Source organism: Cokeromyces recurvatus (genome assembly GCF_025118155.1).
Source record: "Cokeromyces recurvatus strain NRRL 2243 chromosome Unknown BX663scaffold_10, whole genome shotgun sequence".
In the NCBI taxonomy this organism is placed as follows: domain Eukaryota; kingdom Fungi; phylum Mucoromycota; class Mucoromycetes; order Mucorales; family Mucoraceae; genus Cokeromyces; species Cokeromyces recurvatus.
In genome coordinates, this window is record NW_026251396.1 from 46,978 (window position 1) to 74,331 (window position 27,354).

Here is a 27,354-nt window from a genome sequence, read left to right on the forward strand (position 1 = left end):
CTATAAAAGACGAAATATTTTTTTTTTTAATCGAGTTAATCAAATAGCTATTGATTGGTTATTGTACCTAAATCAATCCCAGTTGACTTACCTTCATCAATTTCCACCAATGTAAATGCTTTATTTTTTGATTTAACAAAACCTATAAAACTTTCTTTTTCTTTTTCTTTTTCTTTTTCTTTTTTTTTTTTTTTTTCTTTTTTTTTTTTTTTTTTTTTTTTTTTTTTTTTTTTTTTTTTTTTTTTGGAGGGAACTAAATTTATCAGTTGAGGAAAACTCTTTTTATTTTATTTAAATAAGCATACTTTAGAGGCTCAATTATAGTAGTTAATTCGGATATAATAATGTAAAAATAAAAAATGGCTTGTTAACTATAACAATGAAAGAGTATGTGTTACGTGTCTTAGATTTCTTTATGTTTAATCTAAAATAGTTTATATTATACTTTTACTTTTTTTTTATTTATTTATTTTAAGCTCAAGTATTTAATCCTAAACTAAGCAAACACTTTAATATTTTGGCAGATTCTAATTAAGCATATAACGTGTGCCTAAAGCTTTCGTCGTCCAAAACATTATTTTTTTTTATATTTATTTTTAGTAGTATTTATTATACCATCCTATTAATTTGTTTGAAGGAAGAGAGTATAATAAAACACGTTTAGGGTTTGAATGTAGAGTTCTTATAAAATCACTGTCATTGATATTATTGATGTATATAGTAAGTTGAGCTATTTTATCAAAGCAACTATCAAATCAAGAGATATCGACTTCAGTCAGTAAGGTATTATAATCACCTATACCTTGTAAGCAATTAAATACCAAAGCCGTGTCTAAAACTTGTTTTAATTACAAGATTTGCATGTTCGCGTAGGTAGGTTCTCTCCGAGAAATAAACGCTAATGTAAACTAGATTAACCTTAGTTGTCTATTTATTAATAAGAGAATATAACAAGTGGTAATTATGCGGAGGATAGGAGGCCTCATAACAAGGCATGTTATTTAATTATGTATCTAGCCCATTGATTGAACCTTGATTTAATAAATTCATTGAAATATAAGTTTTTTTTTTCAAAGTGTATCTTGACATAGTATTTATTCTTGAATAAATTTGAAATCATTCGCTATTAGTAATGAGTATTTATTTTCTTGAATATATAACATTTCCTTCTCTCAAATAGTTCTCTTTATTTAAAAGAGAAAGAAAAAAAAAAAAGGCTTGTTATCAACCCGGATTTTAGTCAAAAAAGTATCATGATTTGTTTTGAAGAATTTAAAGATTTATATAATATGATCAATATCTGACAAGTTCAATTTTATAAAAATAAGAATTGAAAGATACAGCACAAAATAATATATAATTCATATATTTTTCTTTTAATTCTTTCATTTTGGTATGCTAAACTGAGAAATGCATATTATTTTTGTTATTAGCCGCTCATTTAATATTCAAATCATCCTATACTTTGACTTATTTACTAAAGAAAAAGTCTCCTCGACAAATAGAACTAAATATATATACATGTAAAGAAAAAGTACAAAATTCTGTGTGCTCTCGAATGTTTTGAAGTGTTAGTTAACGGTTATCCAAAGTCATGTCATATAACGAGTAGACAAGAATAATAATAAATTAAGATGGTTTAAGAGTTCAGGGAGTTGATCCAGAATAGACAAGTAATCTAAAGAGTATTACCTTACTGACACTTTAGTCTTATTACTTGTATTAATACTGTATTTGGCTACTTTATCTTTCTCCCTCTCACCTATTACTATAATCTCAACCATATCGTAATGTAAATTGACGCTATTTCTATACTTGATACCGACGCTGTGCTTCCTATAAAGGGAGGGGTTTTTTTTTTCTTTCTTTCTTCCTACTACTATAGCAAGGGTATAATTTATCATCAAGAAACCTGGATATTTCGAATGCATCAGGGGCTCTCTTAACATGTATGATATTAATCTTAGTGTTATCATTACATATATAAGCTGCAAGCAATGCTGGATAGATTTTTTATTTTATTTTTAGGCTTACAATTTATTAAATTCATATTAGAACAAATGATGTAGTTCATTTAGGATATAAGTCCTATCCTCCCCTCTTTTCGATACTAGTTATTGTTAAGCATATAAAGAGTTTAGAATAAGATCGAGTGAATTTAATCTCAAAGTATAAGTGCATATACATATATAAATAGATGTATATTATTTCCAAAAAAAAAAAAAAATTGGGTTGAAAGCTTTTTCTGAACATTGATAAAGTCAGTCTAATCATGTTCTATTTTTATCTACTACAGCAAGCTGAGTGCCAATATACAGTTGATTATTTAGTAATATTATATCGTTTAAGCTTGGAACAGCAGCATCGACTATTATAAATAGAGGAAATTCTTACTTTATTGTATCTTCTGCATATCTTGTAGAACGTATATATGTGCCTAGCTGCTCCTAATATAATCTTTGTATAACCTATTTAACTCGTCTATTGATCTAATTCAATACATAAATTTTTATTTTGTGACAATCAGACCAAAACAGCCTTCTTGCAATGATTTTTATTTATGTTTTTATCCATCAAGTTCAAGTAGGATCATATAGAAAGCTTGATCAATTGTATAATTGCTAAACATAGTCATCTATATGAAGCTATAATGTTATGTTCCCTACCTAGCTTTTCTAAACTTGTAACTTTTATCATTATCAAAGTCTATAAGCTTGTTACTCCAAAAAAAAGGACTGTCTAATCTAGACTAAAGAAAAAAAGAATTATTTGCAATTATCATTAGAGTAAAAGAGTTTAGCCAAAGAACATTTCAACAAGTAGTCTAGAACTACATCAAAAAAAAAAAATCAAATCAAAGGATAAGTAATATAATAACTTCCGAACTCTCTGCTTTAATTCTCAATATTGTATGTCCTATAGTACTCTTTTGTGTAGTAGAAAAAAAAACCCCTCAGCCGTGTAACTACCAGTAGCCCCACAACTTATTTACGAGGCCTTAGCTCGATAATAATAATGTACTTGTTAGTTGCACCACTAACTCAGCAATGTTCGTGATTTCTTATCTTTTTTTTACTACAGAAAATTCTTTTTCGAACTTTTGCTGAAGTGTCATCTTATTGGTATTCATTGTTGGTCTGCCCTATATATATACATATATATATCATTTTACGAGAAATAGATTCTTTCTTTTATCACCATATAGATATATCTTACTCTATTCGTCCATAACATACTCAGGATGCCTGTTAATGACTCTTGAGTGAATTTTTTTTTATCTCAAATCTTTCCCTTTTTTTTTTTCAATCTAGTAGCCAAGGTGTGTGTATGTGTGTGTGGGGCAAATGAGTGGAGGAGAGTGATTATATGTTTGTTTGATATTACGCTTACCAATAACATTGTATTCTAGCAATTCGATATTCATTATAACATGGTGTCTTGTTTCTGAATGTAAAATTTAAAAATTCAATCTTAAAAGTTTGGTAACAAAAATTAAAAAGTAGTAAACTGTTGTATGTACAGACTATGAAGAAATAACAATGAATATACTAACAACAGAACATTCTCCGAATAATTAAAGAAGTCTATCTATTTGGATTGACAAACCTTGTATACATTGTATTTATTATAACAAGGTACTAGACAAATGACTAATAAACCGCCCCTCCTCCTCCCCCCGAAAAAAAAAAAAAAACTCTCTTGTTCTATGACTATTTTCCAATAATTCTAGCTTGGTCAGTTTAATAATAATCAAGTTAATAAACCAACGATGAACTTTGGTACTTGTTTTAATTATTATATGAATATGCTCCCCCTTTTTTTTTCTACTAACTCTATTCTAAAATAAAAGATAAAAAAAAAATATAAAAGACGGCCTATTAATTAAATAAATGCATTAGAGAGGAAATATAAGTCCTTCAACCGGCATTCAATACATCACTGATGATTTTGGAAGCTCTTTGTTTAAATCTCCCCCTTTCTTCTCTTTATTTAAATCAATAATTTATTATAATAGTGGATGGGCTTTTTCTTTTTCTTCTTTCTTTTTTTTTTCTTTTTTTTTTTTTTTTGTTCTCCCAAAGAAATATACAGTTTCTTAATCATAACTACAGATAAAGAAGACTATTTGTTTTATTGTTTTGTCAATATGTTTCTTTAATTGCTGCCAAACAGATCTTGACCAACAGTTAAAAGTGGGGATTTTGTTTGGAAATCAATAAGCTAATTCATCACAGTGAAGAGTTTGTTATTGACCTTGAATACAAGAAGGAAACATATATCTTTTATACATGTAATATAATGTATTGTAATTTGACAATGTCGATATTTATAAACACTATTATATAATTGTATGGTATTTGAATATCAATCCCAGAAAAAAAAATTTTTTTTTTATTCTTATTTCACTCAAATAAAAAAAAAAAAATGGTATCATATTATGATTTATACGCATTAGACGTAGTTAATAATAATGCATGCATGTATGCATACAATCCATCCTTATCAGTAAAATTATAACAATAAATCTTGAATCTATATAAAAAATAGATATGTTTCGATTGGATTGTTTTAATTAAAGATCATTTCAGAGTTTGTCATAATAAATAAAAAGGGACTTGTATACTTTACAATTTAATTGATTATTGGTCGCCGTCTTCTTTGGGGATATCTTTCCAGTTATAATTTATTTATTTTTTTTTTCTTACCTGATACCAAAGTTTATTACATAATTTTATGTATATCATTATGCACTAAAAAAATAAATGAATTATTAAAAACCATGTCATCTCAAGTTTATTTCTTAGAATCCAATAGGTGAATCATATAATAAGACTAACTTCAAAAAGTCATCCACATAAACGTGTACTAGTATTACGTAACAAATGTGAATGATGATAGAGAGATAAAGCAAAAAAAGTAAAAAAATGTGTGTATTACATTATTGGGTCGCAAATAACTCATGATAAAGTAGTGGTAATAATAGTAGTAGTAGTTAGTAGTAGTAATAGTAGTTTATAATATGCTTATCTATAGTAATATCTTTTGTAACACTAAATGATAGCTTTTGCATCATTGAATAATAGATAATAAAAAAAAAGAATTATGATTTTATTACATCAAGTAGTAGTTGCCAGTATCACTTTTTATTATTATTATTACTACTACTATTATCATTATTATTATTACTACTATTATCATTATCATTATTATTACGATGATATACTTCTTTTTCCTTTTTTCTTTTCATCATATGTACATAATCATATTAAAATTAAAATTAGAAAGAAAAAAAAAAAAGACCTTCTTCTTATTGTTGTTGTAGTACTAGGATCAAAACTTTATTTATTAAAACGGAATAATAAATAAATAAAAATAAACTGATAGATAAAGAGAAAAATTATTATTATTATTATTACTATTAAAATCATCTTATATATACATATATATTCTATAAAGGAATTACGGTATCGTTATTTATTATTAGAGAACGTTCAATTTTAAAGAAAATTCCTTCAATTTTTATAAAATTAAATTAGCTTGTTGGTCTTGAATCCTATTTTTTTTTTACCTAAAACCTTTCTCTTTCCCCCAAAAAAGATGATAGCAAAAATTAAGTTTTTTTTTTAAAACAATATCTGATTTTATTATATTTTAAAAGTAAAAGAATACTCTTTCACTCTCTGTATATATATATACATATAGATATATATGTGTGTGTGCGTGTGTGTGTCAATATTTATATATTAGGATTGTTAAATCTTTTCTCCTCTATCCTTGAATAAAATTATTATTTTTTTTTTATTTTTTGTTTGTCTAGAAAGTTATAAAATAAGCGAAAAAATAACGGATGATGCGGGGTTGATATCCACCATTTTATTGCGGGGAAAAAAGGACAAAAAAAAAAATTAAATAAAATAAAAACTAACAACCCTTGTTCCTTTATCCAATTAAAATTCATCCTTGTTTCAGGGTTTTCTGTAGATATTAGATAAACACGAGGGGGAAGGGGGGGAGAGAGAAGAAGGAAGGCCTATCATCCAATCAATTTCCATTTCTTTTTAGATAAACAAACAAGGTTAAATGGTATATTACTGAAAAAACGGGAAACGGCTGTAAATTTTTTATTTTATTTTTTTTTTCGGCTCGTTATTTTTTTTTTAAATTAATATTACAAAATGAAATTGTAACCATAAATCTATATTTTATTTTATGTACATAAAAAAATAAAGTGTATGTTATATATAACAATTAATAAGAAATAATTATAATAATATGAATAATAACAACAAAAAAAAGGGGAGAGAAGGGGGGGTTATACAATGTCCTTTTTTTTTTTCGTTCTTTACACAAATTTACATAAAAAGAATGGAAGGCAGTGTTAAATATAATAAAAGGATGATGAATGCTTAATTGATATACATGTATATATAAATAGTTTAAAATTGAACAATAGAATGAATTGAGGGTAAAATTGGCTTTTCATGAATAGAACCGATAGGGGGTAACACACGAGCTTGTGGAGGCCTTTCTAAGATATCTAATAAACTTGAAGAGGACATGATAAGATGATTATTACTACTACTATAAGCACCTTCTAAAGGTGGAAGTTTATGGTGATGAATAATAGGCATAGATGGAGAAAGAGTTGGGGATTGATGTGGAGTAAATAAGATATCCTCATCAGAAGGATGAGAAAAGGTCGAACTTATAGATAATGCAGGTGAAGGAGGCATAGATGAATAAGGTACAAGTAAAACAGGTGGTGTACTTGTAAAAGTGGTTTGATAGTGTTGCTGCTGCTGTTGTTGTTGCTTATTCATCATTTTATTTTTACGAGCAGCACGTCTCTTATTCGGTGAAGTATGAATACGAACATGTCGAGTTAATTCATCAGAACGTGAAAATTTCTTTGCACAACCTGGAAAAGTACATTGATGAGGTTTTTCACCAGTATGTGTACGAATATGTCTAGTTTGATGTTCAAGTCTATAAAATGATTTGGGACAAATAGGACATTTATAAGGTCTAGGAATACTAGCCTTATCTACAGGTGTAATAGCTCTTTTAGGAGTTGAACTATTTAATGTTTGAAATAGTGTAGATGTCATAATAAGAGTAAAGTAGAGTTAAAGAAAAGAAACAAAAAAAAATTAAAAAAAAAGAAGAAGAAGGCTGCTGATAGATACAGGGTTTATATATTAGATAGAAAATCAGTCTATATATATAAATTTGGTAAGTTAGTCTTTGATGGCTAAGATAAGAAAAAAGAGGGGGGGGAGAGAGAGGAAAAGAGGGAAGGAGAAAGAAAAAAAAAACTTGGGGGGGAGAGGAGGAGGAGGAGGAGGAGAAAAGGAGAATAATTCAAAGTGGGGAGAGCTTTATTTTTTTTATTTTTTTTTTGGGGGGGGGAGAGTGGAGATAGTAGAGAGAAAAAAGAAAAGAAGAAAACGGAATGTGTCATAATAAAGCATTGATTGTGCTGCTGTCTTTATTTTTACTCCACATCATCCGAAATAAAGATGAGTACGATAACCAGAAAAGGAAATGCCTGATTTATTTCACACGATTCTATTTATTATAAAATGTCTATTGTAGTTAAAGAATTCAATTCAAGTGTGAAAATGAAATAATAATGAAGAAAGACTAACATTTTGCTTATCTTTGACTATATCAAAAATAATGCATCTATTCCCCCTACATACACACACACACACACTACATACATACATACATTCATATGCCTCCTCTTTTTTTTTTTTCTTTGTGGGGTAAGTCATTTGAAAAATCTGTTATTATTGTCCAAAAATTTTTTTTTTTTTTTAGCTCCTACTACTTGCAAGACAAATCCCGCTTATAAATTCATATCCCGAATATTCATCACGCAATAACTTACTGCAGTGATAGTAATTATATATTTTTTATATTTGTAGTAGTAGTTGTCGTAGCAGGAGTAAAATCACACCATTCATTCAATAATTTTTTTTTCGTCCAATTAAATTTTACCTTTCTTCTACATGCTGTTCATAGCCGGGACATTCTTTATTGATTACCTAATACAGATATACAGTGATCAATGCCTTTGTAGTACAGCCCATTTGCATGTGAATCAAACTATTTTTCTTTTTTAAATACTTGGATTTCCTATTCTATCCAGCTTTACGATATTAACGTGTGAAGTTAGTCTGTATAATCATGGGAAATATTGAATGATGCTGTGTGTAATCTTTGTCTCAATAAACAAACAATAATATACATACACATTTAAAAGTATGAAATAACTTCTTCATATTATGCAGCATATGACCCCCTTTTTTTTATTGTTATTTTATTAAAAAAAGCTAGTAGCTATTCTGCATATGCATATTATTCACACACTCTTTTCTTTTTTTTTTTTTTTTTTTTTTTTTTTTTTTTTTTTTAATAAAGAAATAGTATAATGTCCAAGCCAATTCTTAAATTTACCCCATTTAATTCAGCTGTAGATGCTTCATTTTGGCAATCATTTGCTTCAAAAAAATTAGATGTACTTAAATTATCAGATGAACCACAAGTAATTCAAGGTTATTATACAGCAGGTCAACTTGCAATAGATGAAAACAAGCCCATCATAATTCCAAGTCATTTTACTATTCCTTCTGATGGATTATCAAACACGATTAATGTGTAAACATGTCAAATATATATATACACACATATATATTCATATATTTATATATTATGAATTCATTTCTAAACATAAACAATAATAGTAAATTCGGTTCATGTTCAAAAGGAATGCTTATCAATACAAATACAATTGAAGAATTTAGAAATATTGACAAAAATAAATTATTTCATAAAGTATCAGAAAAGGTAACAACATGAAAAGAAGGAAAAAAAATAATAAAAATAAAAGAAATGTGAAATAATCTTTTGGGTATTAGATTACTAATTCAGTACAAGATGGTGAAGCTTTAAAGGATGCAAACATATTAAACTCATTTCTGTTGTTAACATTTGCTGATTTAAAAATATACAAATTTTATTATTGGTTTGCTTTTCCTGCTATTATGCCACAACCAACTCCTTGGTTATTAAACTCAACTGAAGAATTACAATCTAGTTATAACAATCAAGTAAGCAAACTATTCATTTTATATTTTCTATTTATTTTTCCTCATGTAAACACTAGTTAGATAAAGAATATCAAGCACTTGGAAACAATCCACCTTATTTCTTGGTTAAAAAAGAGAATCAAACTGGAAATATACAATTGGCATCATTGAGTCAATTTGATAATAGTAATGATAATGTAAAGTGAGTGATAAAGCAAAATAAGAATCATTTTATTCTTATACACATATTTATATCTATTAGTATTTTTTTGGCTTTATTGATCCTTCTGTATCAAATGATGCTCCTGGCTGGCCATTAAGGAATTTTCTTTATTTAATTCATAAAACTTGGAATAAAAGAAAAGTCAAGGTTTTATGTTATCGTCCAAGCCAAAAGAATCAGTTAACCTCCTATATTTTGGAAACTGAATTACCAGAGACCTCATGTTATGATTGTAAGTATGCCTTTTTTTGTTTATTCTTCTTATTAAAACATATATATTCATTTTGCACAAAAAAAGCTATCAAATCTGTAGGATGGGAAAGAAATACACAAGGTAAACTGGGCCCAAGGATAGCAGAATTAGGTCCATTAATGGATCCAATGAAGTAAGTTGGAAATAATAAAATGTGTTCAATCCATTTAGACTCATATTTAGCATAAAATAGACTAGCTGATACTTCAGTAGACCTTAATCTAAAATTAATGAGATGGCGTGCAATGCCTGAACTTGATTTAGAAAAGATCAAACAAACAAAATGTTTATTATTTGGGGCTGGTACTTTAGGTTGTTATGTAGCCAGATGTCTTATTGTATGTGGAATACTTTTTTCTTTTTCTTTCTTTCTTTTGAAAAAGGAGATATTTATTCATCCTTCTTTTATATGTATAAAATAGGGTTGGGGAGTTCGACATATTACATTTGTCGATGGTGGAAAAGTCTCGTTTTCAAATCCTGTACGTCAACCTTTGTATACCTTTGAAAACGCTTTAAATGGTGGTTTACCTAAAGCTGAAATAGCTGCTGAAAACTTGATGAAAATTCAACCCACTCTAGTAGGTGATCATATATATATATAAATGAATATACATATTAGAAATTAAGCTTGTACTCTATTAGAATGCGACTGGTTATAACATATCCATTCCTATGCCTGGTCATCCTGCTAGTTCTGATGAACAATTAAATGATCAAATTGAAATAATATCAAACCTAGTTCAAACTCATGATGTTTTATTTCTTTTAACTGATAGTCGAGAGAGTCGATGGTATCCTACTTTATTAGGTGCAAAAATGAATAAAATAGTTTTAAATAGTGCACTTGGATTTGATACCTTTGTTGTAATGAGACATGGATCACGTCGAAAACATGATACTACTAAAGAACAATTAGGCTGTTATTTCTGTAATGATATTGTTGCTCCTACTGACGTAACTGGTTGAATCATCTAACAATGATTAAATTAACAAACTAATCTTTGTCTTTCTTTAGTCTTTAACAGATCGAACCCTAGATCAACAATGTACAGTAACTAGGCCAGGATTAGCAGCAATTGCGGGCGCATTATCTGTTGAACTTATGGTTTCTTTACTTCAACATCCAGAAGGGTATACATACAAATTTATATCTTTTTTTTTTTTCCTTTTTCTTATACTAACTACAATAGAATACATGCAAAAGCGGATATAAATCAATCATCATCTATTTTGGGTGTATTACCACATCAGATAAGGGGTTTTCTCGGACAATTCAATAATATGCTAATTGTAGGACAAGCATATGAAAAATGTACTGCTTGTTCTGAGAAGGTAACAAATGAATTTTTTTTTTGGGGGGGGGAGAGAGAGAGAGAGAAAGACAAAGACAGGAGAAATTGAATCACTTTTTAATATACACATATATTTATAGATATTAAACTTATATAATGAGAATCCTTCAAGTTTTATGAAACAAGTTTTAAAAGATTCTCTTTATTTAGAAGAGATAACAGGTTTAGCAGCTATGAAAAAGGAAAGTGAAGCTTTAATAAATGATGATTGGGAGGAAGAAGATAACAGTGATATTTTAATTTAAAAATAATAAAAAGTGATTATGATTATTATTCTGAAGTGATACATGCATGTGGGAAAAAAGAATGACATTTACACCAAATGTGGGGTTTAATATAACATGTACCACTCTTGTAGTTTCCCGGAGATTTCCTAGTAATGATAATTATAATAATTTATACATGATAATATATTTCCTCTTTATTATTATTATATTTCTATATTACAGTTGAATAGCAGTAATAGTCTTTTTCTTTCTTTCTTTAACGACGACCATGTCTCTTCTTTAATTTCTTTTCTCGTCTCTTTGCAGCTCGTTTTTCATTCTTCATGACACCATCAACCATCTTATAACGACCTTTAACACCTTTAGGACGTCCCTTGATACCACGATTCGCACCCTTGGCAACAACCACCTTGACTTCCTTCTTTGGCTTCGTTTTCGAGGCTCTAGCTATTAGTTTACCAATCGTCTTTGCCTTTTCTTTTTCTGTCATGTCTGGATTATCAACAATATCTGTAGCTTTCTTTTGTGCTTTGGCAATTCTTTGTGCAAGTTTAAGCTTCTTACGTGCCTTAGCTTCAGCTACTTTCTTAATAGGTCGTGCATTAAGGGCTCGAAGTTTTTCACGTAATTGATTCATAGCTTCTTTTGTTACAGGCAAGTTGGGTTTATTATGTTGCTTTTCATCATCCAAGAACCATTCTGGAAGACCATCTTTATCTCTAAATGCTTCTTTAGAGAAACCATCATCAATAAGATCTTGTAATGTCTTTTCTTTATTAGCCAACTGTCTTGCTAACGTAATCGATTCAGCAGTGGTTAAACCATTTTCTATTAAATAAAAATAAAACACATTAGTTTTTTTTTCTCTTTTTTTTTTTTTTTTTTTTTTTTTTTTTTTTTTTTTTTTTTTAAAAATAAATGAACCAAATTACCTATTGCTTTCTTCATAGCCTTGGAATTTTCATCTTCTTTACCATCCCAAAATTCATCATCTGAAGGAAGAATATCTTCAGTTTCTTGAATCTCAAAATCACTATGATCTTCTTCTTCTTCCTCTTGACTTCTCTTTCTTTTACGAGTGTGTTGTTCATGTAAGAGGATATCTTCTTCATCATCACTAGACTCTTCATCTTTCTCATTTTCTACTAGCTCATCAAGTTCAACGTCTTGAAAAATGTCTTGATCGAAAAACATAGCAGCTGCTGTACTTAAACCACTTGTCGTCTTTTTAGAAAGTGCAGCTTTCTCGCCAAGGTCATTCATAAGTGAATTTGTAGTTCTTGTAACTGATTTAGTTTGTTTAGGAGCCTTTCTAACAAGGTGGGCAGTATCATCTTCACTATCTGTATCAGACTCAGACTCAGACTCAGACTCAGATTCAGATGAACTTGAAGAATCAGAAGAATCAGAATCAGAATCAAATCGTTTATCCCTTTCATCCTCCTTCTTTTCGTCAAAGCCATTCCATTCATCTGCTTCTTCACGAACTTGTCTAGCTCTAAATTTCGCATCCTTTTCTGCTCTACGTTGTTTATATCTTCTATACTCTTCATCCATTTGTTCCTCAAGATCACGTTCATATTCTTCATCTGTATCAAGAACTTCATCCATTTCTCGGATACGACCTTCAATACTCTTGTCAATATGCACATCATCTTCTTCCTCTAGTTCGTCAGCAAGAGACATATCACCTTCTTGCAATTTTGCAAGTGATTCATCTTTCTTAATCTTCTTGATATTGAATACTTCATCATCAGCAGCTCCATTCTCATCTAATGCAATATCAGTAGGAATAATCATATTTAACTGCATACGTTGAATCAACTTCATCTTCTTTTCATTTGCCTTTCTTCTCTCTCGTTTCCTTTTTGCTGCTTCTTCCTTTGTTAAATTAGCAAGCTCAGCTTCAAGTAATTCATCTTCGTCTAAAGGCTCTTCTTCAATTAAAGGAACATTCATGGCTGCTTCTTCTTCTTTTTTATCCATCTTATACTCCTCTCGAATCGTTGCTCTCCATTTCAACAGTACTTTAAAGTCACCTTTACCAAGCACCTTTAAATCTTCACAATTCACTTTCACATCCTCTGTTGTAATGTCACGTTTTAAAAGTTCCCTAGCTTCATCTGATTCCCAAACAAATTGATTGTAGGAACCCAATACATTAATAGGATCTTGTGATCGTATAAATTCCATGATATCCACCTTTTTGTGCAATGTGTAATCACCTTCCTCATAACCGTCTCTGTGTCTACTCTTCTTTTCTGGTTTAAAAATATCTGTCATCTTCTTCTGTTCCTCTGCTCCCACATCTGAAAAGACAGATTTAGGATCCAAGATACGAGGATCAATTTTCTTGGGTGCAATAAAATCACGACACACTACAAAAATTTCAGCAGAGACATTACGAGATGAAGGTGGCTTTGTGGCTTCTACTTTACGGAAAAGTTGTTGAAAGACCCATAGCAACTTGTTGTAATCTTTGGATCTAAACACTTTGGTAACAAAGGTACCTCCCTTTCCCAAGAATTCAGTAGCTAACTTTAATGAAACCAATACAAGTTCTGATTGTGAATAAGCATCATGAATCCATGCTTTACCAACATTAGGAGCACCATCATGAAGAACACTATCAAAAAATAAAAAAGTTATTTGTTAATTGATATGCATTCTATCTCTGATTTTAATATAATTTTTTTTTTCAAAACATACACATCCGCTTTCCAAGTCTTCATTTCTTGTCGAAGATTCTGTCGACATCGTTCACTTGTAATATCATCTTGGAATGTGATTACACCAGGAATTGGTTTAATTGCAACAAGATCCACACCTAAAAACCTCAAGAATAAGAACAAAAAAAAATATTTTTTTTTATATTATTATTATTTTTTTACCAATTACTAAACTTGATTGAGGCATATATTTTGTAGCCACTTGTAACCTATAATAAATGAATTGAAAATTAATAAGATCGAGTTATAACAAAAAAAAAAAGAGAGATTTGAATCATACCAACCACCTGGAGCAGCACACAGATCGATTAACACTCGAGACTTTTCCAAGAAATTATACTTTTTGTTTAATTGAATAAGTTTAAATGCAGAACGTGCACGATAACCTTGCTCCTTGGCTAAATGGTAATATTTATCCAAACGACCTATTTATTTTGATCGATCCAATCATAATGAGAAAAAAAGGGAAAGTTTTTTTTTTTTTAATATGCTAATCCTTCAAATTATAAATAATGCTTCAATACCTTTGGAATGCTTTTTCTCTCTAGCTCTACCCATTTTTTATATATTATTATTCTAAATAAAACCTGTTATTGAAAAATAAAAATAATAAAAAAAAAAAAAGACTATACTGAGTTGATTTGTCTGTGTCTTTTTTTTTTTTTTTCTTAATTTCAAAAGGGCTTAAATATTCAGTTCAAAAGCCACCGTGACCGTTTTTTAATTTATGCATCATCAGGTACAGAAAAAAAAAAAAGGCAATACAAAAAGGCCTTTCATTAGTTTAAAATGCTTCAAAAATAAAGGGGGGATATGAAAAAGAAAAGCAACAGAGTATATGCATATACACATCTGTGTATTTATATTGAGTCTTTTCTATAGACGGCCATAATTATATAGAACACTACTACACAATAAAGGAGCACTATTCATTGATTGGCCAATTGAATAATAATAATAATACAAAGGACTGAATTCTGTTTGATTTTCATTGGTCAGATTTTCACATTTAGGTGAATAACAGCATTGTTATGACATATTTTTATTTTTTTTTTCTTTATTTATTTTTTCTTTTACATCATCATATGGCCTCAGTAAAGTATATTAATATAAATATCTGTATTTTAACAATGATGAGTAGCTTAATATATAAATATATATCTATATCTTTATTTTTGTGTGTAATCCTCTTAGTTTTTCTTTGAAGACTATTACTTTCCAAGTGAATTATATAATCGAGAAACAGGTGATTTTACTACGCCTATTCGTACTTTACTTGACTTTGCGCCTTTTATTCTTGAAGAACTACCTAAAAAAGAAAAGGTAAAGTGAAAAAAAAGGGAGGAAAGACGAAAAAAAAAATCCTCAAGTAAAAAGTATCTTATTGTATAAATTAAATACAAAAAAAAACCTCTCTCTCTATATATATATATATTTATATATAAAGGATAAAAAACCAATCAAGTCTGATGCTGAGGATTCTTGGACTAAAACTTATCTTCTTCCATCAAGTCATTATTTAACATCTGTATTAAAATCAGATAAAGCAAGAGCTGTCACTGAATTTGTGATACGTTGTGGAAATGAGTATTTAAAATCAAAGGAAGAAGATCAGAGGGGGTTTAGAGAATTTAAAGAAGCTGCTGCTGCTAGCGATTATTATAGAAGGAAAGAAAAAAATAAGAAAAAGTATCGTCATAAATGGTTTTTTAATAGTAGTAGGCAAGAGGATTCCTCATCTGAAGAAGAAGAAGAAGAAAGAAGGGAAGAGGAATTAAGAAAGGAAGAAAAGAGAAAACAAAAAGAACAGGAGAAACAACAACAACAACAACAAGTACTCGCTCCTTCTACAACTGCATCTACTCTAGTCAAATCTGCTGCTGCTGCAGGTTTATTATCATTGTCACTTTATTCGACTTATCAAACGAGTGTCAAATTTAATGAAATTTCATTCCATAAACAGCTTGAAATATTAATCACTCAAGTGCAATCTATTATCCAAAGCACTGAGGTTTGGATCGAGGAACATGATAAAATGAATGATAAAGTACCAAATCAAGTGAGGACAGATATAATTCTCTTAAAACAGCTTGTTGATTATTTAATCAGATTAGATCCTCGGGCAAATAAGAAAATGGAAGCAGCAGGATGGGGTTGCGGTGCTATTGGTGGATTATCAGCTTTAGGTGGTATTGCATTGGGTAGTACAGCTGCTTTAACGGGTGGCGCTGCGCTTGCCTTAGGAGGCACCATCGTGATGATATCGTCAAAAGCTTCAGGCAAGAGCCAATTAGGTGCTAGATTATTACTTGAAAATCAAGTTCGTGAAAAAGTAGCAACCTGTCAAAAGAATAGAATTGAACGTGAAAAAGTCATTGAACATGAATTTATTATTAAAGCAGATGAAGCAAATATTGGTGAAAAAAGGTATATTTTATTTTATTTTTATAACGAAAAAAAAAAACCATAATTTTATTAATAATATATTATGATTATAGAAAGAATAAAGAAGAGGGAAAAAAGGTAAACGATAAAAAGAAGGTAAAGCATGAGCTTCAACCACAGAATTCAATTAAGGAAGAAGAGAACGTAATTTACAATGATATTCCAAATCTAAGAAAAGAAAGAAGTAAAATCGCATTGAATTCATAATAATGACATCAACGTTAAATCACTCGAGTACTTTTTTATTATTACCAAGTGAATTAATATTCATATATTATTTATTATTAGAAGAAAAAGCCCAACCTATTACTATAATAAAACTTACCTTCTCTTTCACCCTCTTTATACAATAGATACAAGAAAAGTGACAGTGACAGTGGTGATTTCAAACTATTACTTTTATCTCTTTTTTTTTTCTATTTTTTTTTTTTTTTTAATTTTAATTTTATTTTGATAAAGGAAAAATTCGTATTTAATATTAATGCATCTTCCATGTTTCACAATATACTTTATGCTTGCGCTGTAAAATGTTAAACCATTTAATTCTTACAAAAAAAAAGGCATTTGTTACATATTAAATGTACACTATAAGGGACATTCTCCAAAGAAAAAAAGAAGAGAGAAAGGATAATAAAGAGTGATTTTCCCTACAAAAAAGGATAATAAAGATTGATTAGATGATCTCGAAGCTTCTTCTTCTTCTTCAATTCTAGTATGTTCACCCATATTCCAGTAAATGCGGAGTTTTTGTTGAAAATTTCGAGCCTATTCTACTAATTTCTACTTTTGGAAAAAAAAGGATTAAAGTCCCGCTTTGATTTTTTTTATAAAAGCATTACAATTTTTTTTATGTGTTTTTTTTTTTTTTTTTTTATCGTTTTTGACATCACAAATTCATTCAACTATATAATGAGTAAATTCAATTTTACAGAGAAATCAGAAAAAGCATTAACAATTGCACACAACTTGGCTTCAGAATTTGGCAACTCTCAAATAGCACCCGCCCATATTGGTTGCGCATTATTAGATTCAACAGAGGGAACACCACTTTTTAAATCGATTATCGAAAAGGCAGGTGGTGATGCTACTACGGTTGAAAGAGGTTACAAGAAGATGGTTGTTCATTTACCCACACAAGAGCCTGCTCCTACCGAGATCGGTCTAAGTCAACAAACTCTTAAGCTCTTACGAAATGCTGAAAAACATATGAAAGAACAAGGCGATACCTTTATTTCGATTGATCATCTTATTTTATCATTGTTAGACGATGACGCTACTTTTAGACCCTTAAAGGATGCTGGCATCACAAAAAAGGCAATCGAAACTGCCGTCACTCATGTTCGTGGTAATCGTCGTGTGGATTCGAAGAACGCTGAGGAGGTCTATGAGGCATTGGCCAAGTATGCTATCGATTTAACTCAGATGGCTCAAACAGGTAAACTCGATCCTGTTATTGGCCGTGATGACGAGATTCGTCGTGTTATTAGAGTCTTGGCTAGACGTACTAAAAATAACCCAGTATTGATTGGTGAACCCGGTGTAGGTAAGACAGCTATCGTGGAGGGACTCGCTCGTCGTATCATTGAACGTGATGTTCCTCAATCATTACAATGCAAGCTCTTTTCATTGGATATGGGTGCTCTTATTGCTGGTGCTAAATACCGTGGTGAATTTGAAGAACGTCTCAAGGCCGTCTTGAAGGAGGTGAAGGAATCTGAGGAAGGTGTCATTTTGTTTATTGATGAAATTCATACTGTCTTGGGTGCTGGTAAAGGTGAGGGCTCAATGGATGCTGCAAATTTGTTAAAACCAATGTTGGCTCGTGGTGAATTGCGTTGTATTGGTGCTACAACCCTTACTGAGTATCGTGAAATCGAAAAGGACCCCGCCTTTGAGCGTCGTTTCCAAAAGGTCGATGTCGGTGAACCCTCTGTGGCCGCTACTATCTCTATCCTTCGTGGTCTCAAGGAACGTTATGAAAACTACCATGGTGTCAAAATTGTTGACTCAGCTCTTGTAGCAGCTGCTCAACTCTCGGATCGTTACATCACAAATCGTTTCTTACCTGATAAGGCCATTGATCTAATTGATGAGGCTGCTGCAAATACGCGTGTCCAACTTGATTCAAGACCTGAAGAGATTGATGTCCTTGAACGTAAACGTTTCCAACTTGAAATTGAGGCTAAGGCTCTAGGTAAAGAAAAGAATAATAAGGAATCTCAAGAACGTTTACAAGCTGTTAAAGAGGAAATGTCAAGAATTGATGAAGAATTGAAGCCATTGAAACTCAAGTATGAAGCAACTAAGAAGCATATTGATGAAATTCGTGACCTCAAACAGAAGATCGATGAACTCAAGGCCAAGGCAACAGAGGCAAAGAATCGTTATGATTTGGATGCTGCTGCTGATATTGAATATTATGCTATCCCTGATGTTGAACAACGTATCGCAGATATTCAAGAGGAAAAGCAACGTAAGATGAATGAAGAACTTGCTAGTGATAAACCCTCTGATACTATTTTGTCAGAGGTGGTTCGTCCTGAGCAAATCATGGAGGTTGTGTCCCGTTGGACTGGTATCCCTGTTCAAAACTTGGCAAAGAGTGAACGTGAAAAGTTATTGTCAATGGAACAAGAATTAATGAAGCATGTAGTAGGTCAAGACGCTGCTATCAAGGCTGTCTCTAATGCGATTCGACTCTCTAAAGCAGGTCTTCAAGATCCTCATAAACCATTGGCTTCCTTTTTGTTTTTGGGCCCCACTGGTGTTGGTAAGACATTACTTTGCAAGACTTTAGCTGAATTCTTATTTAATGATGAACGCGCGATGATCCGTATTGATATGAGTGAATTGATGGAACAACATAGTGTTGCTAAATTGATTGGTGCCCCCCCTGGCTATGTGGGTCATGAAGAAGGTGGCTTATTTGAGGCGGTTCGTCGTAAACCCTATGCTGTTGTCTTACTTGATGAGTTAGAGAAGGCTCATAAGGATGTAGCTAATATCCTCTTACAAGTATTGGACGAGGGCTTTATCCATGACTCTAAAGGCCGCAAGATCGATTTCCGTAATACAATTATTGTCATGACTTCTAATTTGGGTGCTGGTCTCTTGGCAGATGAAAACAAGGACGATATGAATCTTTTAAAGGAGAAGATTATGGAAATTGTTCGTCATCACTTTAGCCCAGAATTTACAAACCGTATTGATGAAGTCGTTATCTTCAATCGTCTTACGCAAAATAACATTACAGATATTGTTGATGTTCGTCTTAAAGAAGTTGAAGAACGTCTCAAGGATCGTCGTATTGTTTTGGAGGTCTCTGAAGGTGCTAAACAATGGCTTGGTGAACATGGTTACGAACCTATCTTTGGTGCTCGTCCTTTGAATCGTCTTATTCAACAACGTATCTTGAATCCTTTAGCAAAATTGATTATTGATGGTGGTGTTCGTAATGGTGAAGTTGCTCAAGTGGAACTTGATCCTAACGGTCATATCGAAATTACTCGTAATCATGAAAGCGAAGCAGGTTATACAGAAGAAGAGCCTATGGATGAAGATATTGATATGGATTAAGTAAAATTTATCTTGTATTATGTATATAATAATGTTTCTTAATATTTTATTAGTATATATCTATTTATGTATTTTTATATAATTAAAATAAACCATTTGAATGTAAATACGTTTTAATAATCAATATATCGTTTTATCCAAGTTAAAAAAGACAGTAATTAAAAAAAAATCTGTCTCCCCATAACGAATAAAGATATAGAGGAGAGGAAAATTTAGAATATCAATGAAAAAGGATCCATTCAAAAAGGTTATTCTACTATGCTTGATACAGGATGGTGTTGTAGTTTACAGTTCAATTCATGTAGTAAAATCGCCAAGATTCGTGCTAATACTAACGTAATAACTTACATTCTATAAAAACCAAACATAAAAGTTATAATAAGCATGAAACAGTGAATAGTTTTAACTTTCTTAAGTTTAAAAACATAGGAAGCAAGGGTATATGTAAAATTATTCATTATAAGCTTCTATCGCCTACGGAACTATATCATTATTAAATTAACTTTCTCTCAGTTTTACTTTATTTGTACTAGAAGAATTTAATATAGACTCTGCAATCATATTTTTATTATTGTTATTAAGGATACAGATTTATATCTCATTGTGTAGCCTACCACCATTTGAGAAACCCCCCCCCTTTAGCAATAGTTCAGTACTAGCTAAATCATTCTGTAATGTTAACAGTTAGTTACTGCCTATTCTAATATACTAATTGAACTTTTTACTTTGTTCAACTATTGTCTACAACACCTAAATGCTCCGAAATAGTATCCATTTATTCAGAGAAAATCATCACCTAATTCTTAGTATTATCAATCTAAGCGTTAAGAAGAAAGTATCTCTTTGTAATCCTATGTAATAAATACAATTCGAGCCTCTTTGAAAGAGGGGGGGGAGAGGAAGCTTTTTCTATAGATCCTATTCAGCAAATAATATATCTTAATCGTTAACAAGAACACATTGATTAATTGCGGCATTCTTGTATTGTATTATAGTATTATGTAGGTTTAATAAACCATGATAGTCTGAAAAATTATCAGTAAATGAGGCATTTGTTCTGTTTTGTGCATTAAATGCTTCTGGTGGTGGTAACTTTTATGAGATATTATTATATGCGTATATGAGTTAAAAAGTAGTGTAATAGCAGAGTAAAACAAGATATAACTTATAGGTGTGTGTATGAGTTTCTTTCTGTCATTTTTTTTTTTTTTTTTTTTTTGAAATTCAGATGTCCAAATTTTACAAGTTAAAAAAAATATTTTTTTTTCTTCTTCTTTTCTATAAACCTCTTTTTTAAATAGAAGATATTAACATTCAGATAATTGCTGTGTTATATATCATTTAATGGCTACAAATAAGAGAGAACTTCCTCCTAAGGAGGCCCAAGCTTTTAGAAACCTTTTAGTAAATTTCATTTTTCAATGTTATACAAAACGCGTTAATGTCTTAATTGGATAGCATGCTAAATGTTACGTTTAAATCTAGAAAAACTATGAGCTTCGTCAGTATAAAAAAGGCTTAAAATTAGCTGATAGTATTCTTAAAAAATACCCTGATCATGGTGGTAAGTTCATTACTTGTTTATAAATTTTTTTTATTAAAAAGCCAAATATTTTCTCTTTTTTTTTCCTACTTGTTTGTTAGAAACTCTTGCATTGAAGGGTTTATTCTTAAATAATCTCGAAAAGAAGGAGGAAGGTTATGAATACGTCAAAAAAGGTCTCTTAAAAGACTTGACTTCTCACATCTGTAAGTACAAGTTTAATAAACAAAAAAAAAAAAAAAAAGAAAAAAAGCTGTCAAAAGCTAATTTATTATTTGTAGGCTGGCATGTTTATGGTCTTTTATACCGTGCAGATAAAAATTATGAAGAAGCTGCCAAATGTTATGCTAATGCTTTGAAATTTAACAAGAATGACATGAATATTCTTCGAGATTATGCTATTCTTCAAACTCAACTTCGTCATTATGATGCTTTAGTTGTAAGTTTTATAGAACCACAATATACATACATATACATACATATTAATAATTTTTAAACTAGGATACTCGTACTAAACTTTTAGAGCTTAAGCCTCAAAATCCTCCTTTCTGGCTTGGTTTGGCTATTGCCTATCAACTTGTCAATGAACCTTTAAAGGCTGTCAAAGTTTTAGACATGCATGCTGAATCGAATGCTCCTGTAAGTAGTGAAGATTATAAAAAAATAAAAAAATAAAAAATATAAATGAACTAACACTGTAATTATAGGCTGCTTCTACTGATTTTGAGAAATCTGAATTACACATGTATTATAACATGTTATTAGAAGAATCTAAAGATTATCAAAAGGCGTTAGATCATTTATTAGAAATCGAGTCTCAAGTGACTGATAAAAGAACCTGGAAAGAAAAACATGCACTATATTTGGTCAAGTTAGGAAGAAAGGAGGAAGGAGAAAAGGCTTATAGACTTTTAATCGATGAAAATCCACACAACATTGATTATATTAATGAGTTCTTGAAACTTAAGGAAGCAAGTAAGTTATACAAACTAATAGTGTATTCTTTTTTGTTTTGTTTACCAGTTAAGGATAAGGGTACTAATACGATTTATTTGCTTTTTAGGCGATATTCACACTATTCTTACTGACCTCTTTACGCAATATCCTCGCTCTAAGGCTCTTGAACATTTAATTCTTCAACATGCAGAGGGTGAATCTTTCAAGATCAAAGCAGAAGCATCTCTTCAAAATGGCTTGAGAAAGGGTATCCCTTCTTTATTTGCTTCCATGAAGAAATATTATAATATTCCCGAAAAGAAGAGTATTATTGAAGAGCTCATGAATGGATATTGTGATTCATTAGAGAAGAATGGTACATTTAATGTTGATGGTGCTAAAGAACCTCCTACAGCTTTATTATGGACTTTATACTATCTCGCTAAACAATATGATTTTGAAAACCAAAATGAAAAGGCAATGGAATACATTAATAAGGCAATTGCTCATACTCCTACCATTGTTGAACTCTATATGACAAAAGGAAGAATTTTGAAACATGCAGGTAAGATTGAGGAAGCGGCTGAGATTATGAACCAAGCTCGTGAAATGGATCTTCAAGATCGTTTCATTAACTCTAAATGTGCCAAGTATATGCTACGTGCTGGTAAGATTGAAGAAGCAGAGCGTATTTTGAGCTTGTTTACTCGTAAGGATGTCACGGCTCTTCAAGATTTAACAGATATGCAATGTCAATGGTTTATGGTAGAAGAAGGTTACGCATATCTTCGTAAGAAAGAATATGGTAAAGCCCTGAAGCGTTTCCATACCCTTAACAAATTTTATTCCGATTATTTCGATGATCAATTTGATTTCCATAGCTATTGTCTTCGTAAATTAACTCTTCGTGCTTATGTCAATACTTTACGTTGGGAAGATAAGCTGAAGGCACATCCTTTCTATCTTAAAGCGGCTAAGGGAGCAGTTGAAGCTTATTTAGCTATTGCTGAGAAGCCTAAAGAGACAGATGAAATTGATGAAGCCAACATGACAGAAGCAGAAAAGAAGAAGGCAAGAAACAAGGCACGTAAGGCGGCTTTGAAGGCACAACAAGATTTAGAAGCTAAAAAGGCTCAGGCAAAGGAAGAAGCTCTTAAACATAAACATGACAAAAAACCTATCGATAGTGACCCTGAAGGAGAAAGTTATTTAAATACAGAAAAGCCTTTAGATGATGCACTTCAATTTGTCAAACCATTAGAATTATTGGCATCTCAAAATATCGAAGTCCATTCTATCGGTTTTGAAATATACATGAGACAACAAAAGTATCTGTTAGCTTTGAAGGCTTTATCCAAGATTGCTAAGATTGATAAAAACTCTACTTGTTTCAAATCCAATTTAGATAAGTTTAAGACAGTTACTAATGCTTGTGTAGATTTGGATGAAAAGATTAAGCAATGTATTGAACTTCAACTTGCAGAAATTGATAAAGCTTAATCATAGTATGATTTTATTTTAATAAATAGAAACCATTTAATTTCTTATTTCATTAAGAAAAAAAAATTCTAGTAACAGTAATAATATGCATTTATTCTTGAAGTTTTGATATAATGTTAGACAATGTTTGATGCCATGAAGGAGCATTTTCAAGTACTCCAAGACGATTTTCACAAATAGTTAATAATCTTTTCTTGCATTTTTTCTTTAATTCTTCATCATTATTTACTTTTAATGATGCAGCTGTTGCCTTAATACCCGGGATATGTCCTAAAGATGACTGCCAACGAAGATAATGCCAAATGACTTTAAATAAAACATCACCTAGATCTTTTGCTGACAAGAATGGGAATACTTGATAAGAATAGACAAAAAAATCAGGTAACATCTATCATTAAGATTAGTATATAAATGTATAGATGCCTACACACACACGCACACACACACTACTCTCTTCATTAGGTACATATAAAAATGCTATCTTACTGGTTTTAATAAAAAGACAAGTCGAATTGTTTCTTCTAATTGTGTTGCAAATCTTAATGTAGTCGATGCCGTAGTTACTTCTTTCATATGCCAAAAGACAATAAAATAAACCAAGACACTTCGAATAATATCATGATAGGGTGGAAAATGATAATCTTGGTTCATATAATATTTTTCAAACATGACAAATAATACAGGATGATCTTTAAATGCACTTCCAATGACAATATCACTTTGATAGGGTATATTCATTGGTAAGACATCATCGTATTTTTCTAAGCTAACTGTCTCTGGCATCCAAATAGTTTTTAGTCTTGAAAGAACGTGTAAACTAATTTCATAGAATTGTTCTAATAAATTGTTAGTTAATCCCATCTATTAAACTAAACTAAACTTATTATGTTTCTTCTTACTATCAAATTGAAAGAATAAAGTGGCTGTTCTTTCGATATTATCTACATAAATCTTATTCTTTAAATCTTCTTCTTGATTTTCAAAATTAAAACTCGCTACAAATTGTGGTGGCTTCCAGGCTGTGGAAGTCATGTTACGATAGAATGCCCTTCTTCCTTCATTTTCTGTCTTCCTTACTTGATCTAATAGACACAAATCCTCTTGCTTTATAATGCTTGAATTAGTTGCTGGAAATAACTCTAATCCACCCCCTAATATTCCATCTAAAGTAAATGAAAGCATTATCTTTGCAAGCGCTTCATGCTGACAGCAATTTGCAATCAATCTTTGTTGCTCATTTACAACCATCCTATCTTCTATTTCTTTTCCAATAAATAGTTGATATCGTCCCTTCATAAGTCTAAACCAAGCGTCAATTAATAACTTGGAAATCGTCTGTGAATCACACCCTTCTACAGTATCACAATTTTCCCAAAATCGTGAGTTTGTTAAGACTCGATACCCCATCGCTCTGCATTCTATGGAAGGATGATTTAAGAACAATAACAAAACTTGTCGCCAATGACAGGTTATATAGGTTTGAAATGACTGAAAACCAGGCGAGGCCTTATTGTCTTGATTTGTAGACAAAGGTTCAAATAACATGGCAAGGTTGCCTAAAATTTTTTCTACATTAATTGATCCTCCACTATCGACAATATGCATTGCAATTGCTCTTGAAAATATGTTTTCTAAAACAAGTCTTTACAGGACATAAATATATAGTTTATGAATCTATATGTCTACATTAATCTTACTGAAATATATTGATCCATTTGGATTCAGCAGACGAAACCAAATTTAATATCAAGTATCGTGCTCCACTTAATGAGGAAGAATCATTTAAATCAACAGGCTTATCAAGCCGTGTAATGAGCTGTACGAGCATATCAACTGCCTGCATCTCTTCTGATTTCAATAATACTAATTGCAAAAGAAATAACGGTATTTTTAAATCATTAGCTCCTCTCTTTTTGGTTGATAATAAAGATATCGCCCACTGAATTAAGTCCATCGATGCAGGTTTTAAATCTAGTTGTTCGAATGATGGTCTTAGCGTATCCATAATTGAGGCATCACCTGTCTATACAAACTATGAGTCAACTTTGTTACCAAATTTTATATCATTTTTTTTTTTACAGGTATTAAATGTCTAAGCTCCAAACGGGGGTCATGTGCTAATGTATCCAACATAATAGCAACATCCATTGCATGTTTCATGACCAACCCTTGAGAAACAAATGCAATTATTGATAACCAACGTGGAAATAAACTGCAAACATCTTCTATATTTGTGCCATTTTTTACCAATGAATTCTTTGTATTTTTTTCATACAAGTATATGTCTCCTGCGTCATTGTAAAGACGCCTAAATATGATAGACCATGATTCTAAATAATAATAATGAGAGGAGAGATTTTAAGGGTGTAAAATAGGTACTTACGCTCAAACAAAGCAGGTGAGATCTTGGGTAAAGATAACAGGTAACCTAGAGTATATTTTTGCAACTCTTTGATAACAATAGGAGAAAGTTATAACATGCATAAATACTCAAAAAAAAAAAGGAATAGTTTCATTACCTGTAGTTAAAGGCTCATTATGTTGTATCCAAATAATATATTGGTTAAATAAACAAACAACAGAATTAATGATGATATTTTTATGTTCCTCACTATGATTGAGTAAGTGTATAAATAAATGATTTGTAATGTAAACCATATTTTTTAAATCATCATTATTGTCACTATAAGGAGTTCTATTAGAACATATAAAGAAGAAGAAAAACAAAGTTTACTACCTTGTTCCTAGGTATGGATTACCAAAAGATGCAAATCCAAGTATTAAGTATTCATGAATCCTACGAGATACTAATTGAGGCATTTTTTCCCCTATCAAGCATACAAGCCAAGCCATCTTAGCTGCCTCCTTTTGAACAAGCTTTTTTTTTTTCTTATTATTATTAAACATGCATAAAAGTTTGATATGTAAAAAAAAAACTTACATTTAATAAAGTGCTGAGAGAACTTTATATATGGTTTTGGTTAAAATTTTACTTAAAATAGAGTGATGAATCTAAATTCTTCCTACCTTGTTTCTTCAATAGCTTCTTCAAATGATATACAATCTTTCATCAAATTAACTAAAGCTTGGTTGACTAAATCTGACATTTCTATATAGTAATTTAATATGAATTACGCTATCCATCTATCTATCTATATAACATTTACGTATAGAAGTAGTTTTTCTTTCCTTAAGTGTATTATAAATCCACTATCATATTTGAAATAAATTTAACAACATCGAATTTTATAAACATGAAAAACTCACAGTTGTTAACTTTTCTCCATCCTTAGTCATGTAACGTTTTAAATTTTGAATAGCAAGGACAAGTGGTTTTTGTTCCTCATTAAGTGTATTTGAAAGTTTACAAGCTAAAATAGCACTTGTTAAATTATTTAACTCCCCATCATGACAAGTCTGCGGCATATTGTAAAAAAAGAAAAAAAAAAGAAAAAAAGAAAAAAAAATAAGA

At 30.6% G+C, this 27,354-nt stretch overlaps 7 protein-coding genes across 7 annotated transcripts; 4 read left to right on the forward strand and 3 right to left on the reverse strand.

The window, feature by feature from the left end:
- Positions 1-6,056: 6,056 nt before the first annotated feature.
- BX663DRAFT_506507 (uncharacterized protein) lies at positions 6,057-7,404 on the reverse strand. The gene has a single exon (XM_051527199.1). It carries the CDS (start codon positions 7,107-7,109, stop codon positions 6,438-6,440), a length of 672 nt encoding a protein of 223 aa, XP_051383422.1. The 5' UTR covers positions 7,110-7,404; the 3' UTR covers positions 6,057-6,437.
- Positions 7,405-8,437: 1,033 nt separating this feature from the next.
- BX663DRAFT_551171 (E1-like protein-activating enzyme Gsa7p/Apg7p) lies at positions 8,438-11,171 on the forward strand (the record flags this gene model as incomplete). Its single annotated transcript, XM_051531260.1, has 12 exons — positions 8,438-8,664; positions 8,751-8,853; positions 8,925-9,116; positions 9,173-9,292; positions 9,358-9,550; positions 9,617-9,704; positions 9,765-9,909; positions 9,994-10,152; positions 10,217-10,528; positions 10,590-10,705; positions 10,765-10,906; positions 11,007-11,171. The coding sequence occupies 12 exons, from the start codon at positions 8,438-8,440 to the stop codon at positions 11,169-11,171; spliced, it is 1,962 nt and encodes a 653-aa protein (XP_051383423.1).
- An 18-nt stretch (positions 11,172-11,189) lies between these two features.
- On the reverse strand, positions 11,190-14,503 carry BX663DRAFT_506514 (Spb1 C-terminal domain-containing protein). Its single transcript, XM_051527200.1, has 7 exons — positions 14,407-14,503; positions 14,163-14,307; positions 14,045-14,091; positions 13,863-13,980; positions 12,086-13,779; positions 11,374-11,981; positions 11,190-11,299 (listed from the first exon to the last, which is right to left on the reverse strand). Exons 1-6 carry the CDS (start codon positions 14,438-14,440, stop codon positions 11,410-11,412), a joined length of 2,610 nt encoding a protein of 869 aa, XP_051383424.1. The 5' UTR covers positions 14,441-14,503; the 3' UTR covers positions 11,190-11,299; positions 11,374-11,409.
- A 424-nt stretch (positions 14,504-14,927) lies between these two features.
- On the forward strand, positions 14,928-16,762 carry BX663DRAFT_560442 (uncharacterized protein). Its single transcript, XM_051531891.1, has 4 exons — positions 14,928-14,976; positions 15,077-15,205; positions 15,330-16,309; positions 16,381-16,762. Exons 1-4 carry the CDS (start codon positions 14,968-14,970, stop codon positions 16,532-16,534), a joined length of 1,272 nt encoding a protein of 423 aa, XP_051383425.1. The 5' UTR covers positions 14,928-14,967; the 3' UTR covers positions 16,535-16,762.
- A 425-nt stretch (positions 16,763-17,187) lies between these two features.
- BX663DRAFT_506517 (P-loop containing nucleoside triphosphate hydrolase protein) lies at positions 17,188-20,027 on the forward strand. Its single transcript, XM_051527201.1, has one exon. The coding sequence runs from the start codon at positions 17,237-17,239 to the stop codon at positions 19,901-19,903; it is 2,667 nt and encodes an 888-aa protein (XP_051383426.1). The 5' UTR covers positions 17,188-17,236; the 3' UTR covers positions 19,904-20,027.
- Positions 20,028-21,189: 1,162 nt separating this feature from the next.
- On the forward strand, positions 21,190-23,950 carry BX663DRAFT_506521 (NMDA receptor-regulated protein 1-domain-containing protein). The gene is made up of 7 exons (XM_051527202.1): positions 21,190-21,307; positions 21,389-21,467; positions 21,548-21,652; positions 21,728-21,885; positions 21,948-22,085; positions 22,154-22,421; positions 22,510-23,950. Exons 1-7 carry the CDS (start codon positions 21,248-21,250, stop codon positions 23,880-23,882), a joined length of 2,181 nt encoding a protein of 726 aa, XP_051383427.1. The 5' UTR covers positions 21,190-21,247; the 3' UTR covers positions 23,883-23,950.
- BX663DRAFT_506527 (uncharacterized protein) lies at positions 23,951-27,348 on the reverse strand. The gene is made up of 11 exons (XM_051527203.1): positions 27,050-27,348; positions 26,910-26,991; positions 26,824-26,845; positions 26,620-26,759; positions 26,402-26,565; positions 26,266-26,331; positions 25,962-26,212; positions 25,580-25,905; positions 24,782-25,524; positions 24,369-24,718; positions 23,951-24,270 (listed from the first exon to the last, which is right to left on the reverse strand). The coding sequence occupies exons 2-11, from the start codon at positions 26,987-26,989 to the stop codon at positions 23,974-23,976; spliced, it is 2,439 nt and encodes an 812-aa protein (XP_051383428.1). The 5' UTR covers positions 26,990-26,991; positions 27,050-27,348; the 3' UTR covers positions 23,951-23,973.
- Between the last annotated feature and the right edge of the window lie 6 nt (positions 27,349-27,354).